The following is an 18,732-nucleotide window of genomic DNA, read 5'->3' as shown; positions in this document are numbered from 1 at the left end:
ACTATCATCTCCCTCCTCCCCAAAAGCTCTGTTCACATTCCACTTCACTGAGACCTGCTGTCCCCTGAAGACCACTTCTCTTGTAGCCCTCTCAAGTAGTGGTGTTATTATTTCTTCATATCTCATATATTTCAGGAATGCCTAGAGAGATTGTAGTTACCTTGGGATGTAATTTGGCTTCCAGATCATTACTCCTCAACATGGTTAATTAGGAAAGCCACAGCAATGAAAACAACAAAGGCATGCTCTTCTGAAGGTGGCATTCTTCATCTCTCTCACCCTCTCCTCTTCTTACTGTGGTCAGCCTCATTGCCCCTCTTGTACTGAGCCCTGTGCACTTATCTGGTTGCCATCTTCCTCCCCATCACAAACCCCTTATAACCCCCAGAGCCCTCAGTGTCAGCACGGAAGATCTATCCAACTTTGTGGCCCTGAGGCTCTCAGCCTGCTTACCTCCAAAGAATTCCTTTTTCAGCCACCTGCTGCCACAGTCACACCTTTGTCTTTGTCATCCCCAGTGATTGCTCTATTTCTGAAATCACTGCATCAGCCATATCACTCTTACCATAGCTGCCTGTCCTTCTAGCTTGCTGATGTACCTCTCCTCACTATGGTTATACTTTGACCTTACTGCATTGTCTCATCTACTGGACCTGCTGTTTTCTACCAACCCACCAAGCCTTTCTTTCCTTCATTTCCCTTCTTAACCAGTTTAGATTCTATCACTCTTGCTTAGATTCTACCACTTCTTGAGAAGATCCTGAGGACTACAATAAAAGTTCTGAACCCTTCCAAGAGACTAACGGACCCACTCTTTTGGGTAAAAACACCAAATTTTAAAGCGCTCAGCATGGCAGGATGAGAGAGTGGTCATGTCTTGTTTATTTTCACCCCCAATGTGTTAGTAATCATTCCTAGACTTTATCAGAGACTAGCTTGAGAAAAACAAAAGGGCAGAAGATCCCTCCTTACTTCATCTGGCCACCCTGCACCATCCTTCTGCTTTTATGGTTCTGAAATGTCAACTCTTCTGCACCACAAATAATATTTTCTTGATGGATGACTGCCAGCTGCAGAGAGTTTTGGCCTGTCTCCTGAGGATGTATAGTTCGTGGACTTGTGCCCTGAATTTTACCTTTTTATATATGAGACCTAATTTTAATTCATTTAAATGTTAAATCTCGGCCCCAACGACTTAAAAACTACTTCAACGAGAACATGGGTCATAGGTATCCATGTGTTACTTACATGTAAACCTCATGCTTATGTGTATGGGTTTTCACCATGAATATTCATGAACTTTCTTACATCCTATTGAATATGTATACCCTGCCGCCCCATCTAACATATATACCTACTTCTTTCTCTCCTTTGAAGCATGACTTTATGGTTTTGGTGGGAAAACCAAAAACGCTTCCTGTCTGTAGGACACAATTCCCTTAGAAATAAAGCTCTCCTTTTAAATTCACTAACTCTGTGACCCTTTTACATTTGAAAGTCCCAATCCAGATGAACCCAACTATTCATAGTTCCATGACTACATTGTCTAGTGGAGACTGACTCCACAATATACTTAGATTTAACAAACCAAACAATGCTGAGTTTTAGTATGTTGTTTCTGGTCCGCTTATTTCCTGCTACTCAAGCGACCAGTCTTTTCTCAGAACCAAGCCCAGTCCTGCTTCTGTGCTTTGAATCCCATCTTCCTTATCTTCTCAGCAGCCTGTGCTGCTGGTCGTCTCTCAACTGTGTTCTTGAGACACAGCTGTGCTTCTGTAACCCACTCTATGCAGATGAGTCACAGATTTACTTCTCTAGCCAAGACTTCTTTCTGAGCTCCAGATCCATGAATCAAACTACATATTTGACATCTGTGCCTGGGTGTCTTAAACACAACTCACACTTAACATGTCCCAAACCAGATTCATCATCTTTCTCTTCTGCAATTCTAATCCTTTTCCACTGGTTTCCTATTCTGAAATGTAGGTGTCTTCCTGGAAATCTCCTTCCCACTCCCCTCCATATCTGGCCCATCACCAAGGCCTGTAGATTTTCCCTCTAAATAGCTTTCACACCCATTCACCTCTCTGAAACTCTGTCTTCATGCCCCTGTCCAAGGCACAGGTCCATCACTCACCTAAGGACAGCCACAATCGAGGTCTGTGCTAGTCTGTCCCGGGCACCTTGACTGTTCTCAGTGCTGCAGCCTGAGTGATCTTTGCTGTGACTTCCCATTGCCCTTAGGATAACCTGGCCCCAAAGTCCTGTACAGGTAGGCTCTGGCCTCTGATGCTCACCTGTACCACGCTCTCCTTTGTCTTCAGGGTTCTGGCTGTTAACATTCCGTGCACACTGTGTAAGGGCCGTGTTCTGTCCTGCCACAGGATCATAGCGTTTGCTGTCCTCCTGCCTGGAAAACCTTCTCTTTTTTTGCCAGGGTAACTTGGTCTCATTCTTCAGTCTGCAGCTCAAGTATTACTTCCTCAGGAAGGCCAGATCATTTGATTAATGTGTAACTTCCCTGCTAAACTGAATGTTCCATGAGGGCTGCTACCACATATGGTTTACTCAGCGTTTTCTCCCCAGTACCTAGCACAATACCTGCCACAGGCTGAGTAAATATTTGTTGCGTGAGTGAATGAGGGAAGGAAGGAAATAAAACTGTTCAATTATAATTAATTTCCCATCTATATAGTCTTCATTATTGCTTAATCATTCTCTAACCATATTATATCTTCTTTACTTATTATTATACCATTGCTATTATTAGCATTCATTTAAAAGTATTTATAAATTATAAAGTGTTCTATAAAAATAAAAGTAAGTTTTATTACAGAATATTTTAATTGCCTGCCCACTTAAATAGAATTTTAAAAATACTAATACATGTAATTTGTATAAAAATATTTTGATGATATAACTGAAATGATTAGGACACTCAATAGTTCACATGTAGACTTAATTGAGATAATCATGCATAATTCTATTACAACCAGATTTTTTTTGTCCAGTCTTTTTCTTTCTTGTGTAGTCTATTTAAGAAATGAGGGTTTTTATGCTACTTGACTGTTTTTGACATGTAAGTATGTAACACCTTATTGATAGTTTTACTTGAAAACTACTTGCATACTTTTTGTATATCTCAGTAGTAGGTAAACAATGATATAGAAATTGACTGGAATTTTTAAATTTGAATGCAGATGTTTAAAACCATATAGCTGTTTCAGAATTTACATCTTAAAAACCGAATGAACTCATTCAAAATTTATTTTATGAAAATGAGACCCTGTGGGATTTCTGTGACTAAAAAAATGTTAACTCTAGGAAGTCAAAGTAGTGATTTTCACTAAAGCAGTGATTCTCTTTGAGTAGAGCGTACGATACTATGAACATCATGCTGTGCATGTGATTTATTAGTTTTTGTGATCAATTCAAGAATGAAAGTTAAAGGCTTAAAGTCATGAATAGTCCTGTTTCTTGAGACCTCATTTATTTATCTCCCCATTACTTAATACTGACATATGGCTGATCAAATGGTTGCTCCTTGGCATTACTAAAAAGCAATCTGCTGCTCATGGAAGCTGGGGCTTTCTGCTGTTGCACCAGGGCCTAGTCTGGGCCCTGCTAGATACAAGAACCACAGTCCTCATTGGCAGCTGATGGGGGTTGCCTAAAGCCCTTACAAAGTTCAAGTGGAAAGAAATAGAGTGATATATCACACTGTGAACTTGTAGACCATCTAATAGAACCATAATTAGGAAGCATATATATAATTTAAAATTTCAAGCAGCCACATTTAAAAAAAGGGTGAAAAGAAACAGGTAAAATTAATTTTAATAACATATTTTATTTAACTCAATATACCTCAAATATTGATATTATAAATTAAATGTGCAATTAATACAAAAACATTCATGAGATATTTTGCATTCTTTTCTTCATATTGTCTTTGACATCTAGTGTGCACTTTATACTTACAGCACATCTCAATTTCGACTAGCCACATTTTGAGTGCTGAATGGCCACACGTAGCTAGTGGCCACTGTACTGGACAATGCAGTTCTAGGGGATCCCTCAGAGAAAAGGGTATCAGAGTTGCATTGGGAAAGCCAGGACACTCTGCATTCACTTATGAATTTGGAAGTGGCAGCATTGCTTCTATAGAAGAACTTTCCCAACTTTAGGTTGATGCTCAAATCTGTATTCCCTTGAGAAATGTGGCTCCTGCTTTATGTCTTTTTCCAGTAATTTAGAAATTTTAGGATATGGGTTTTTATCCTTTTTCTTTGTTTCTTAAATAATGGAAGGATATTGCTCTAAGTTGGGAGGTTTAGTTTGCTAATTCAATATATGTTATTGATGCCAAGGGAGCTGTTTGCAAGCATGTGTCTGCTCCCCATCTTAATTTAGATGTTGCACATTATAGTTGTTGATTCATCTCCTCCGTGGTTTATGATTACTGGCTTCATAAAATGGGCCTGTCGCCTTCCATCTGTGTTCTGTGGCCACATGTGCCTTAACATTTAGAAGGCTGAGGTCTCTTGCAGATTTACATCTGAGAGTTGAGTGGGAAGTTACTTTCAGAATACAATAATAATTTGTTGATTAATAAGCCTTTATTTCTTACCAAATGTTGGAGTATTTGTTTCTGCTTTTAAGGATTCCTAACATATTGGTTCCAAAATATTTGGGATCTTGTGCCAAGTGTTGTCTTAAATATTTAGTGTCTTGTTTTCTTTAAGCTTGAATATTTCAAGCCCAGCTGAATGATCCTGTGAAATCGTGCAGCATTACTATTGTTTCAAAGCTGAGCCTTTTATTCTTTGCCAAATTTCAGTTTACAGCTGCTCTTTCCCTGGCAAGATTTATTCACGCTCAGTAGACATCTAAAATGCAAATACTGATTCAGTCTTAATAATGAGGAGAGGAATTGTGGCACTATATTTGGAAAATGAGTAAGGAAACATTTTAAGGCAATTATTTTAATATATTCTGTTCCACTACAAATGAAACTTCAAAATACATTTATTTAACATTTAAGGTGATATAAAAGGAGAGAAAAGAAGTTATGAAAGTTTCAAATACATTCTCTAAGGTTATAATAATTATGGTCTATTTTCTATCCTTAAACTTTTAGTAACAGTATGAAGATAAATGTTTTTGAAGCATGACATCAAGCATTTCTTACTGCTATCTCATGTTATTATGTTCATGTGTATTATTCTGAAAGGCCAATTTTTAGATTAATTATATATAATATAAATATAAAATTAATAGGGACTTTGTGATTTTTTTCCCCTCAAGCATAGATTTTTGAGATCTTTACAGATTACCTTTTTTTTTTATTGTAAACAGGAGGAGGAATTACATTATTGTATTCTTGGTTATATGTTTTCAAAGTCCCTGATTTTGGACCTTCAGTTTTCTTATCTATAAAATAGAGGTATTAATAGTACCTGCCTCATAGGGTTGTTATGAAGACTAAATGAATAAATCATTGTAAATCACTAAGAATAGTTCATGGAACAAGATAAACACTATGTGTTTGTTAAATATATAAAAATGGCATCATTTAGGAAAGATTTTTCAAAGCGTATCGTAAAGCTTTGCTTAGCTGTATTTCTATTACTATTCTGTTTCTTCATTTCTTTAACTGAGTGGTGCTAATTAATCTCCATTCTAGGCTTTGCATAGAATTTATAAAAAACTATATTTCTGAATGCAGTTCTCAATTACTGATTTTAAAAGTGTGCCATAGCTTGAGCCACTACATGAATAAATTTGATGACAGGAACCATTTCAAAGCTCACTGCTACATTTCAGCAGAAAATAATCCTTCTACCTTCCCTCGAGAACTTCCTATCTCATCACCTTTTGTCAGTTTTCTTTTCTTTTCATAGTTCTGACATTTCTGATGCTTCCCAGTCAACACCATCCAATAAAACTTGCTGCTGACCACACTTTGGCATTTTCACGGGAAGCATTTGGTTAATTTTAAGGTGGTGATTTGTGTTTAACTGTAATTTACCAGCCAACTGGCACCACAGGCTGGACAGAGCCCTGTTAAATAAACCAACCATGCAGACTAGGCAGGTGGTAAATCTCTGGCTCCTCTGGGCAGCTCTTTCACACTCAAAGAGAGGGATTATCAGGGGAAGAAACAAGGTTCACTCATCCCTGTGATATCTTTACTCAGCTTTGACTACAGGCTGCTGGCCAGAAATAGGGCTCGATGGCCCTTGTTCTCATCCTGGGGGTACTTATTACTGGCACAGATCAGCCATCTTAGTCCTATACCAGTTCTGAGATCTTAGAGCACTTTAGAGATTTTCCTTGATTTAAGCTGGAATTGTCCATAGCTATCTATAAATTCAGTTACATTTTGTGTTTATGGCATTATTTTAGAACAATCTAGAGTTTCACATAGAAGTTTTGAAAGGACCTAAGGATAAATAAATGTTTTAGGTTGGGATAGAGATTGAAGGAGTAAGTTTCACAATGGGTAAGTTTAGCAATCTCACAAAATAGAAAATAAAATAGAATTGTGTAGTCATTTATAAATCTAGTATAATGATCACACATAGACATTGAAGGCTGACAATATGGATAAATTTTACTGTCAGCTTTAAGTTCGTTTTCATTTACAATGGCATTTCTTTTGCTGTTATTCTTACGGTGCATAATTTCCCAAGTTTAATAATAAGCTGTTATGGTTTAATTGTCTTCTACATGGAATGGTCACTTGCAGCACTTTTTGTTCTAACTAGTGTTTGCTTAGTTTGCTTGTATTTATTAATGGAGTATTGTGTCCTGTGAGAAGATATGGCAAGGTACAAAGCTGGAGAAGGATTCAGAGAGTTAGAGAAGCAGGTCACAGAGTGGGAAGGGCCGCGTGCACTCATGTACATGCGTTCGGACACACATCTAAAGAAAGTCTCGCACTCACAGATGTTTATGCACTGAGGGGACCTGGGCCCAGGAAAAGAGGCTCACAGGTCTGCAGGCCTGGGCTAGTATGCAGACATAGATGGACACACAAACACAAATTCAGAAAGAGGGGCTCTAGTAAAAGAGAGCAAGACCCTATGGGGGTGAGGAGAAGAGAGGACCAGAGAAAGGAGAGGAAGAGAATGGTGGAAAGAAAGAAAGTGGGGCACGGGAAGGTCCTGCTCGTCCAGTGCATGAGCCCGTGTCACCTCAGCAGGTGCTGAGGGAGGAGAGAGCATAGGGCAGAGGGGCTGGTGAAAGGAAGAACGTTGACTTGATTGCTCTCCTTTGCAGTATTCAAGAAATGCTGACAGGCCAGAGGCTTTGCCACTCCGAATCTCACAATGATAGTGTCCTGGCAGCACTGAATCAGCAGAGGAGTGACGGCATCCTCTGCGACGTCACCCTGATCGCTGAGGAGCAGAAATTCCATGCTCACAAGGCAGTCCTGGCAGCGTGCAGTGACTATTTCCGGGTGAGTCAGGGTAGTTTGTGTTTGTTTCTCTTAAGGTATCAATAAACAGAGGATGACAGTGTTTCTGGAATTGTTCCTCAACCACAAAACAATTAGATGCTACCCCCACCCCAGAGTTGTAAATGTTGGGGACCTGTGTTCTTTCCTGGGCAGAATGTGATCTGGGGCCTGTTGGGGTGCTCCCTGGGCTGGCCACCTGGATGTCCCTCTGCTGGAGAGCAGACCTCCCCTCGCATCTGAGCCGAGGGGCCTTTGGCACTTGACCACTGTGAGAAAACGTGGCACCGTAGTGCTCTGTATGGGGGTGCGGGCTGAGGGAGGGATATTTCTGGATTCAAGATCAGGAGAACAATCTGTAATACAATTTGTTAAAATAAAAATGTCTCTAAATGCGTGCAGTGTTCCTGACTTTTTATTTTCTATACGTGTTCTTAATGCTTTCTGATTATTTACTCCAGGGACAGAGATGCAGTTGGCCTAATGGACCTTTATGGTTGACACCTGTGGCCGAAAAAGACACATTGGCTTGTTTAGTAGAACTTTGGAGTTTGGTTCCCAACAGCTAATGATATGTGGTGATAAGGTTGTTGCTTTTATGAAGATGAAAGTGTACATTATGGTTATAGCTGACTAAATGCCACTTATTTAGCACTTCCTGTGATTCAGGTGTTGGACAAAGGACTTTGTATGTGTATCTCATTTAATCCTCACAACAACCCTTTGTACAAACATATACATACTATTCAAATCGCCATTTTCCATATAAGGAAACTGAATCTCAGAGGCTAAGTAATCTGCAATAACTCAGAGGTTAAATAAGAAGTCACACGATTCCTAAATGGCAGATCTGGAATTGAAATCCATGTCTGACTCTTAACCAGCATGCTGTTCTACCTCGTATATGAATATAAGAAAGCAAAGCTGAACAAGTATTAACCAGAATTTTTTGAAATAATTTCTGAAAATATATATGATTTTAATTCTTATTTAATTTCCTTTTCCATGTTATTTCAGTTAACTAGTGACTAGATTATACTTTTGAAACATAACAGTATGAATCTCTGTATAAATGAAAATATAAATTTAATTGTAATTTTTTTTTCTATTTCTCTTGCCAAAGTCTCAAAATAATACAGCAACCAACTTAGGCCCACGGTCAATTTGTTGGTTGGTTTGGATATTTGTAATAATAATCTTATTTTTGATGTTTAAGAAATAATGTCATCTGTACTCAGTTGCCAACTAGCAGTCACAGAGAATTTTCTAAGATGCCAAATTATAAAAGAAAACCTTTTAAAAAAATTGTTTTAAATGTGATAAAACTGAGTAATGTAGAGGATAAAGAGGCAATTATTTGAAATGTCTGTTTCTAAAATAAAAAGTAGAGATTTAATTCTAGACTTCAGAAATGAAGCAGAATATCTGTAATCTTTTAGTTCCATTAATATAATGATACATTTTACACACCCTCACATTGTCAGGTATTAATCTTCCAGAAAGGTTATATTATTCAGAGGGGCTTTTGAATCAACAAAACACTTTGGATTGTGTGCACATTATATAAGGAGTTTTTTCTTTTTTGTAGACCATGAGGTAGTCTTGGTGCTAGCATCTTTCCACTGAGGTCTCTGCCTACTGGGTTTTGAATTTAATTTTGGGAAATGGTTTGATTTGGTGCATGTGTTTATGTGTGTAAGAGAGAGGAGAGAGGATGTGAGTGAGTGCATGCATGGGGGTGTGAGAAACCACTTCACTTCTTGGCATTTAACAGTGTTTGCTGCTATTCCTAGTTTTTCATCTCTTCCACCATAATGCCCCTCATACTTTGGTAGGTTGTGCACAGATAGTGCCTCCTTTGTGATACCTATTCAGTGGTCCCCAACCGTGTTGACACCAGGGACCAGTTTCATGAAAGATAGTTTTTCCATGGATGGGGCGGGGGTAGGGGTGTTGCTACCTCAGCTCCCCTTCAGATCATCAGGCATTGGATTCCCATGGGGAGTGTGCATGTGTAGTTTGCAGTGGGGTTCATGCTCCTATGGGGGTCTGATGTCACTGATCTGATGGGAGGCAGGGCTCGGGAGGTGATGCAAGAGATGGGGAGCAGCTGTGGATGCAGGTGGGGCTTCGCTCCCTTGCTCTCCTACTGTGCGGCCCAGTTTGTGGCCCGGAAGTTGGGGACCACAGCTTTTATCATCAAGCCTGTGAAGAAAATTTTATTATTTGTGTTTTGCAAGTGAGGAAACTAATATGTTTAAATAATTTGTCCAAGGACTGCCAGATATTAAGTAGAACAGCTGATTTTCACGTATCTGTATTCCTGAGTACCAAGTTTTTTCACTTAAGCTATGCACTCTGCTGGATTCCATACATAGATACTTGAATCTCACAACCTGTTTGTAAGGTGGAAATTCAATGACTTGTGCACTGATTGTTCAGATGGAGAAAACAAAACAAAGTTGGGATAATTGACACTTAACTGTTTCCTAGGCACTGTGCTAAGTGCTGGAGTTACAGTATTTAACCAGATGTAGACTGAGCCCTACCGGAGCTTGTAATGTAGATATTATACTGGAAGTAATTTTTGCCTTGTACCCAGTATCTTTATTAGTTTTTGCTACATAACATACCACCCCAAAACTTAGAAGCCGAATAGTTCTAGTCTGCTAGCTCAGCTGATCTTTGCTGGATTTACTCTTGCATTAGTGATTGACTGGAGGGTTGGTTGGAGGCTAGAGGATCCAAGTTGGCCTTGTTTACATGTCTGGTGATTGGTACGCTGTTGGCTGCAGTGATAAGGGAAACTGGGCCATGCATTTCTCACAAACAGATAGCCTAGACTTTTTCACATGGCAACTAAATCCTAAGAATGGTAGGAGGGCAAGCCTCAATGTACAGGTTCTTTTCAAGCTTCTTTTTGTATAGCGTTTGCTAATTAATAGCTGTTAGACCAAGCAAGTCACATGGCCGAGCCCAGAGTCAGTGTGAGAGGGTATATACTAAAGGGCATGGATATAATAATTTATTGTCATTTTTGTAGCCTACCACTGTCAAAAACTATCAAGCATCTGATTTTATCCTACTTACAAGCTAAGTAATTGGCTTACCCCACAGTGTTATAGATGCTGGTAGAAGACATGAGACTCCTAAGTCAAAAACAAAGGATAGTTTATTACAGCAATAGCAGTATCTTAGTATCAGTATTTTTTTTTTCTCTGAGCCCGGGTTCCCACAGGATGGCACAAAGAGGCCAGGTTTTGCATTACTGCACACAGGGCGGGTTGTGTTATAAGAGAGGATCATTGTGATTAAAGGACCAGAATCTTTTATAGCAGGTAGTAAACATGTCTGCCCTTTGCTCTGGAGGGAGATGTTATTGTGCTGGACAGTAAGCATGCCTACCCTCTGCTCTGCAAAGAAACACTAAATCTTCTAGGATTGTAAGCAAACCTGCCTGCCCTTTGCTCTGGAGGATTACAGAAACATCCTTAAAAAGAAGGTTCAGAACAAGGGATACTTGTCTCACTGACAATATATGCAGAAATGGAAGAGACTCCTGGAGAATTGTCTCCCATCAGCCACATGCCCTAAACTAGAATTATGTTTGTTTTCTTTGTCCTGTGCTCTACTACACTGAAACACCAAGATACCTGGAAATAGTATCTTGTCATAGTAATTGCTTTGTCTCTCACAACATTTATAATGTTGCCTCATGCTTTATAATTGCTTAATAAGTATTTCTTCAGTGAATGAAGAAATGTTTTTTAATTGTCATAGAATTCCATGTATATTTCAATTTTTAAGATCCTAAATATGAAAAATATGTGAATTTTGTATAGGTTTTTTTTTTTTTTTTCCTTCTAGTGTGATCTGTTCAAGTTAATTAAGTACTTTGATGTAACTAGATTTTACTCTGTACTCTGATCTGGCAGTTTATTGTGAAGCTATAGTAATTGTTCTGATTCAGGGAAGATGGGACTGCAAGAGTGAGAAAGCCCAAGCTTTGATGTAAACTGTTCCTTTCTGTTGACCTGAAAGTTCATGTTAGTTTTTCTTGCTTAAAATATGAATAATGAATGAGTGGTTGAATACAAAGTACTATGACTTCCTATGATCATCACAATTTTAAAAGAAAGTGTAAAAGCATATTCTGCAGCTAAGCAATAATGCTTTTTTTTAAAAAATAAAAAATTTAGGCTTAATTTCAGCAGTATGGAGGTGGCATGGTATTAGTCAAATCCTATAACTGAGTCAGACCAGGGACTTCTTTTATAAAAGTACAAAGTAGTGGTGGAAGGAAGAAAGGGATGAGCTTGGGAGTCAGATCTGAGTTTGAATTTAACGCCAAGGACTGTATCTATCTGTTCACCATTGTTTCCCACAGTGCCTGGCAAGTAGTAGGTGCTATTTTAATAAACATCTGTCAGGTTATCCACCCTCCTCACTGTCTAGTCTATGAGTGTGGGCACGTCATCCTACTTCCGTGAATCTGTTTTTCCATCTGTAAATTGATGGCCATAAGCACAGCCCTCAGGATGGGTTGGCATAGAGATTTAAATGAGAGAAGGTATGTACACCGAGTGCAGTATCTGATACACAGTAGACTTTCAGTAATGTTGCTGTTTCATTCCTTGGACTAACTTGGGATTTTTGGTCCTGCTCTGCTTGGGTGTTGGTGTAAAGAAAGTTCAGTTCATCTTTAGGGTCAGCTGGTTGCAGGATCACCCATCTTTTGATGGGTCACAATAACTTGTTGGTTTCATTCTTTCCCATCTTTTCATTTTTTAAATCTGACACCTCTCTCTCTCTCTCTCTCTCTCTCTCTCTCTCTCTCTCTCTCTCTCTCTCTCTCTCTCTCTCTCTCTCTCTCTCTCTCTCTCTCTGTCTTGCTTATAACATTCTAGGAGCCATCTATTAATAACCTTTCTCCTCCTTTGGCTGTCCCTGTCCAAACCATGGTGCAGATGACTGCATGACTGAGTTTCACATCCTGCTCTGGTGTTCCAGAGTGCCTTGCTGCCTGCCAGACCCCCGGAGCGGCCTTCACGCTATCTCATCTTCATTCATTCTCCCCTTTGTTCCCCCATCTGATGTTGCAGCCACACTGTTCTCTAAACACACTCTGTTCCACCTCAAGGCCTTTGCACTTCTCAGCTTTGCTAATGACCAGTCTTCCTACCTCTTGCCTCCTATTGTCCTCTCAGTCCACCCTGTCCATCTTCCAGGATTTATCATAACCAACAAGCAAGATGTCCCTCACGAAGCCTTATCCTCACCACCCTCTGCCACCTCCCTGTGTTCATATGCAGGGTCCCTCTTTTCTGAAATCTTAAAACTTCCAGCTGATCACCCCTAAGGAACTAAAGATTACGTACCATGTATTGCAGCCATGTATTGCAGATATTACTTTACCAGTAATATCTGAAAGGGACAGTGACTAGCCAAGCACTAGGAAGTCCATCAAAGTACTGTTGAACACAATTGAATGAGGAAGTATTGAACCAGAGCTGGCAGTAGAAATTAGGTGCCTTGTGGGCTAGAGTGAGTGTGTAAGAGTTGAGGACGAGTCAGCCTCTCATCCCCCTTCCCTTAGAAGCCCCTCTGATGGTGGGGACATATAAGTTGCAGGGACACATCATCATTAGTTGCAGGGCCCCAGAGTAGGCAGCCCTGGGTTATAGACCATCCTATAGAGTCTGGAAGCTGTTGTTTAGCATTTGCTTTCTCCAGCTTAAATCTCCATGAACGCCTACACTTTTTGGCCAGGGAAGCAGATGTCTTGACTGTCTAACATAGCTTCTTATATGTGTTGGTAAAGTGATTCAAATATGACATTTTGGAAAATTAAATATTTGAGCATCTTTTTCCGGTAGAGCCTGAGTGGGCTTCTGCCTATGTAATTTTTAGATTTGAAAGAAGTACATAAAGCCCATGATAAAAATAAAAATCTGTGTGCTGTGTATTTTTATAATCATATATTCTCTTGTCACTATTTGATCGAAATGGCATCAAAGGCTATTAAATGAGTATGTAATATATAATTAGAAATTTAAAAAAATTTAGTCATTTGTTACATATCTATTTTGTAGACAGTGAGTTCATAGTCTGGTAGGAGTTACAGACTAATAAACAAATAACTGCAATATAGTATAATTGGTATGTGGGGTGTTTTGGGCTCAAGCCTTGTTTTTAATCCCTTGTTCCCTCTTCAGCATTCTCATTAAAAACAACAATAATAATTGCCATTATTACTACTGCTCATTTGCTGTGCTCCAGGCACTTATTCTAAATGTTTCGTGTGTACTGACTCATTTAATCCTCTAAAGAAACCTATGGATGAGTGGTATTATCATCTCCATTTTAAAAATAAAGAAAAGGAGGCCCAAATTTAAAAATTCACACTAGGGGCACGAAGAGCAGTTATGTAAGAGCTGATGACGGCCTGAGTTCAGCAAGGGGCAGATGGCTGGAGAGAAGAGGTATGTTTGAGGAGCGGGCTGGGGGGAGGTCGGAGGGACAGGACACACACAGCAGGTGGAGTCAGCAGGAGCTGTGACGCATGGCAAGGGAGAGGGAAGACCTAATAGAGTGTGGCTCCTGGCTGGAGGGTCATGGGAGCAATGGGATGTTCATGGGACCACAGGCCTGAGGCCTGGAGGGGTTGGGGAAAGGGCAGGCACAAGGCATTTTTAAGGAAGCTGTGCTGTCCAGGGCAGGTATGAGGTAGGCTGTGTGCATGAAGATGTTTCTCTAAGTCCTTCTTGAGGGGTTGGGCCAGTGTCTCTTTTGCTGTTCTGATCTTTGCATCCTTAAAGCCTGCCACAGACCCTCTGTCTTCATGCTCCCTGTTGCTATCTGATTGGCACAGTTTTTTGTGAGCACTCACCAATCCCCTCCGCAGAAATTCCCCCCCCCCCAAAACACTCAGATATATGCTATCTGTTTAACATATTCGTTTGTCTTATTTCCTGAAAAAGTCTCCTGCAAAGATTTGAAGGGAGTAATAGCACTACTGACTTTAAAACGTATAAATCAAATCATTGTTAGGTTATTCCATCTCCTGTTTGATTGTTTTCTATACTCTTCATTAATATTTCTAATTCTCAGAAATCACGTGGAGAGACACATGGTGTTTATTACATAAAGGATAAACAGCAGCATAGCATTGACACTTATTTTGCTTCCAGCCCCCAAGACTGCAGCTCCTGCCTTTATTCCTAGTCTGCTTCTCAACCTCCCTCGAGGTTGCTTCCAGTAAATTATCTTTTTGCTTAAAAAATAAAATTAATAAGATAAATGTACTTTGTAGACCATCAAATGCCATATGAATATTCAAGACTTTTAGTAGTCGGTTTTTGTCTTTCTTTCAGTCATCCATGCTGAAGCTTTCTTCTGGGCACATTCTGAACAGTTGCTGGGCTTGATGCTGTAATTAGGATCCGCTCACTTGAGCAGCAGTAATATTGTCACAGTCTGATTAAAACGGTCCTCAAAAATTAAATTTTAGCTGGGAATAATATACATCTAATCTTCTTTTGAGAAATAAAAACACATGAAAAAGATAGTAAAATAACTCGAAGTCGCTCAATATATAGAATGATTATTTTTGGTTTAGCTTTTTGATGATTACTGTGAGCATATAAGTATCTACTACTGTCCTAAATAGCAAAGCATTGTTCTGCAGTTATTTAATTGGTGCATGAATGCCACTAAAATTAAATCTCATGGTGTTCAATATTTTCCATAGTCAATTTTACACTGGCCTGTCCTGTGATTAATTACTTTGCTTGAGGTCAAACAAGCACTACTGATTCTGTGATTATCGGGTGTTTATGCTGAAAACAACAGCATTGCTAATTCTGGCATATTTGCACACTGTTCTCTTTCCTTTCCCTGACTTCTATGCTTCACGTATTGATCACAGAGGAAACAGAGTATCATTCTTACAGTATATTTGAATTATGTATTATATGGTAAACTCATGATTGACATGATTAAATTAGCATTCAATTTTTATAAAACCTATTTGTGGAAATCATTAAGAAGTAGAACGGTGTCTATTCAGAATTGAAGAGTATGGCTAGAGAATGAGGTTTTATTCAGCTTTGAAGATATTATGAGGACCCTAAGAGGAAGGAAAAAAAAAAAAACTTAAGGAGGCTTCTCGTGGGCAGATTAACAAGGCTATGAGAAAGTGATTCAAATATATGCTGCTTTAAAAAAGTTTATTTCCTTTTTTATTTGACTTTTGATAACAAAAACATCAAGGAAATAATGTATTTGCAGATTGTCATCTCTTTTTACCACATTTGGTAGAATTTTGTAATAAACAATTCCCGACAATAGAAGAAGGTAAATATTCAGGTGATTAGGACCATTTTATCACTGCTGTATTTTCTTTCTGATGATAAATTTATTATACCCTGTGCAGCTATGAAATAATTTACCTCTAATATTTTATATCTTAAATATTTTTTCAAGCATCCACATTTTAATTTTTTTATATTTTAGTTGGTATTTAATATTTTAATACAGTAGCTATTGCTTACTTCATGAATAAATGTGCTTCTTTATTATATTTCTTAATGTAGTAAGAACAAATAAGCTACATGGTGGATAATAGTGCCAAATGGTGCACGTAATTCACAACTGTTTCAATCCCATAGACATATACTGAGCATCTACTCATGCAAAAAAAAATTCTGCTGGGTGCTGCAAGGGTCACAAAAGCATCACCACTAGAGCTTCTGTACAGAGATGGTGGTTGAAATCTCAGGAACACATGAGATTGTATATGAAGAGGGAAAAGGAAGAGCAGGGAAAAAAATGTCTGTGATCAGAACCTAAAGGATGCCTTTACTCAGATGGCAGAAGAAGAATGAGAAGATGGCCAAAGGCCCAGAGAAGGAAGATGTGGGTCAAAGATGTAGGAACATAATGAGGGTGGACATTTTAATCAAATCCAGAAAAGGAAAGTGTTTGAAGAGATTGATGTATTCTATTGAAGATCAAAGAGGATTCAGAAAAATTCAGCAAGGTGGTTTTTTTTAAAGTGTTAGGAAAGGAGGCCTAACTCTAGGGGGTGATATATAAAACTACTCAAAGTATGGTCCATGTACCAGTGCCAGTCTGCAAAATGCTTAACTCTCCACACTGATAAGCTACAGAGTATGTATCAGCTATATCATGACACAGTGTATTTGTTCAAATGGCAAAATATTTTTTGCAGGAAGTCTTTCTCAAGGAAGTATGTAGTGAGTTCATTTGTGTTCTGGTAAGGGTTTCTGGTCTTGTCCTGGATGCTTAAGTCGCAGTTCGCAGACAGCCTTCTTTGAGGAGCACTGGTACAAATAATATGCAATATAGTTAGGTACATGATTCCATTTTTAGATATAATCTGTAGCTTCATATATAATTTATAGATATAATCTGTAGCTTCTTTAGATATAATCTGTAACTTTTAGATATAATCTATAGCTAACTCTAGCCCTAACTCTAAATTATGATTATAATATCTATTGGAAATACTTTTGCCACATTCTAGACATGAAATGAAATTTTTGAGAATTTTTTCCTTTCTAATAATTCCTATCACTATTATTTTTGGATATACGACATCCATTATTCTAATTACTTGAAAACATTCTCTAAAAAATATTGCATGTAATTGCCGAAGCATGGAGCAACCAAGATGTCCTTCTGTAGGTGAATAGGTCACTTGTGATACATCAAGACAATGGAATATTAGTGATAAGTAGAAATGAGCTATCAAGCCATGAAAAGACATGGGGGAAACTCGAATTCATATCACTAAGAGAAAGAAGCCAGTCTGAAAGGCTACACATACTCTATGACATTCTAGAAAAGGCAAAACTATGGAGACAGTAAAAGATCAGTGGTTGCCAAGGACTGGGGAGAAGGATAATGGATGGAGCCCAGGGGCTTTTTAAGGCAGTGAAACTCGTCTGTATGATACTGTAAAGGCAGATGTGTGTCATTATACATTATGCCCATAGAATGTACAACACCAGGAGTGAACCCTAATGTAAACTATGGACTTTGGTTGAAAAAGATGCATTAATGTAACTTCATTGATTTGCCATCCTGCAGGGGCATGTTGACGTACGTGGAGGAGGCTGTGCTTGAGGAGGGGGAAGGAACTATGGGTGACTCTCTGTACATTCTGCTTTGATTTGCTGTGAACCTAAAACTGTTCTAAGAAATAAAATTTATTAAATATTTTAAGTGAAAGGAAATATATTGCAGATACCTCACAGCTGTCTCTTAATTGTTTTATTGTTTTCAGGAAAGGTGACCTTCCAGTGAAGGATCTTTTTCCCCCCTTAACATTGAACAGTTAGATTGTGAAAACAGAACATATCCATTCGAGGAACATACAGCTTTAATACAAGAAAGTCATTGTCAATCAGGTCTTAGTTTCAAAGTTGAGCGATTCTAAGAATAACAAGAGTAGTAGGTAATTTTGGATGGAGAGTAGCACTCTAAAGATGGTCTGGTGGGCTCTTCTGTTAAAGGGTATTGCCATTCATTCAGACAACATATTAAGCACCTGCATACTGATGCTGTTATAAGAAAGAAAAATAAATAGGATGCTATATGAGTCTGGGTTCTCCAAAGAAACAGAGTCAATAGGAATAGATGATAGATAGGTAGATATAAGGTGTTGGCTTACATGATTATGGGGGCTGAGAGTCCTTGGATCTACAGTTGGCAAGCCAGAGACCCAGGAGAGCTAATGATACGGTTTAAGTGAAGTATGAAGCCCTGAAAACCAGGAGGGCTGCTGGTGTAAGTTCCAGTCAGAGTCTGAGTCCAAAGGTAAGTGAAGAACAATGTTCCAACTCCATGACAGGCAGGGAGAAAGAATTCTTCTTTACTCAGCCTTTTATTCTATTCAGGCCTTCAACTGATTGGATGAAGCCCACCCTCATTAGGGAAGACAAACCGCTTTACTGAGGCTACTGATTCAAATGTTAATGTCATCCAGAAACACTATCACACTCAGAAATAGCATTTAACCAAATATCTGGGCACCCCCATGTCCCAGTCAAGTTAACACATAATGAACACAGACATTCTTTGCCCTTGAAGAATGTACAGTTTGTAGAAAAGAAAAAACATACCCACATAATTAATAATTCAAGGCAGAATGACATAGGAGCATATAAACTGAATCTCAGCCTTTTAGGAAGCCAGGTTTTTATATGAGCTCTGAGCTTCCTTTGATGCTCTACCCCATACATCATTCC

At 38.8% G+C, this 18,732-nt stretch overlaps 1 protein-coding gene across 1 annotated transcript in view; it reads left to right on the top strand.

The window, feature by feature from the left end:
* The window catches only part of KLHL32 (kelch like family member 32), a 191,144-nt gene that overhangs the window by 50,224 nt on the left and 122,188 nt on the right, over positions 1-18,732 (top strand). Inside the window, exon 3 of the mRNA XM_012769433.3 lies at positions 7,282-7,462. Within this exon, the coding sequence (XP_012624887.2) occupies positions 7,282-7,462 (181 nt within the window). The remainder of the gene's footprint in view (positions 1-7,281; positions 7,463-18,732) is intronic.

This window comes from Microcebus murinus, chromosome 5 (assembly GCF_040939455.1).
Source record: "Microcebus murinus isolate Inina chromosome 5, M.murinus_Inina_mat1.0, whole genome shotgun sequence".
NCBI lineage: Eukaryota > Metazoa > Chordata > Mammalia > Primates > Cheirogaleidae > Microcebus > Microcebus murinus.
This window is presented reverse-complemented; position numbering and strand designations above follow the sequence as displayed.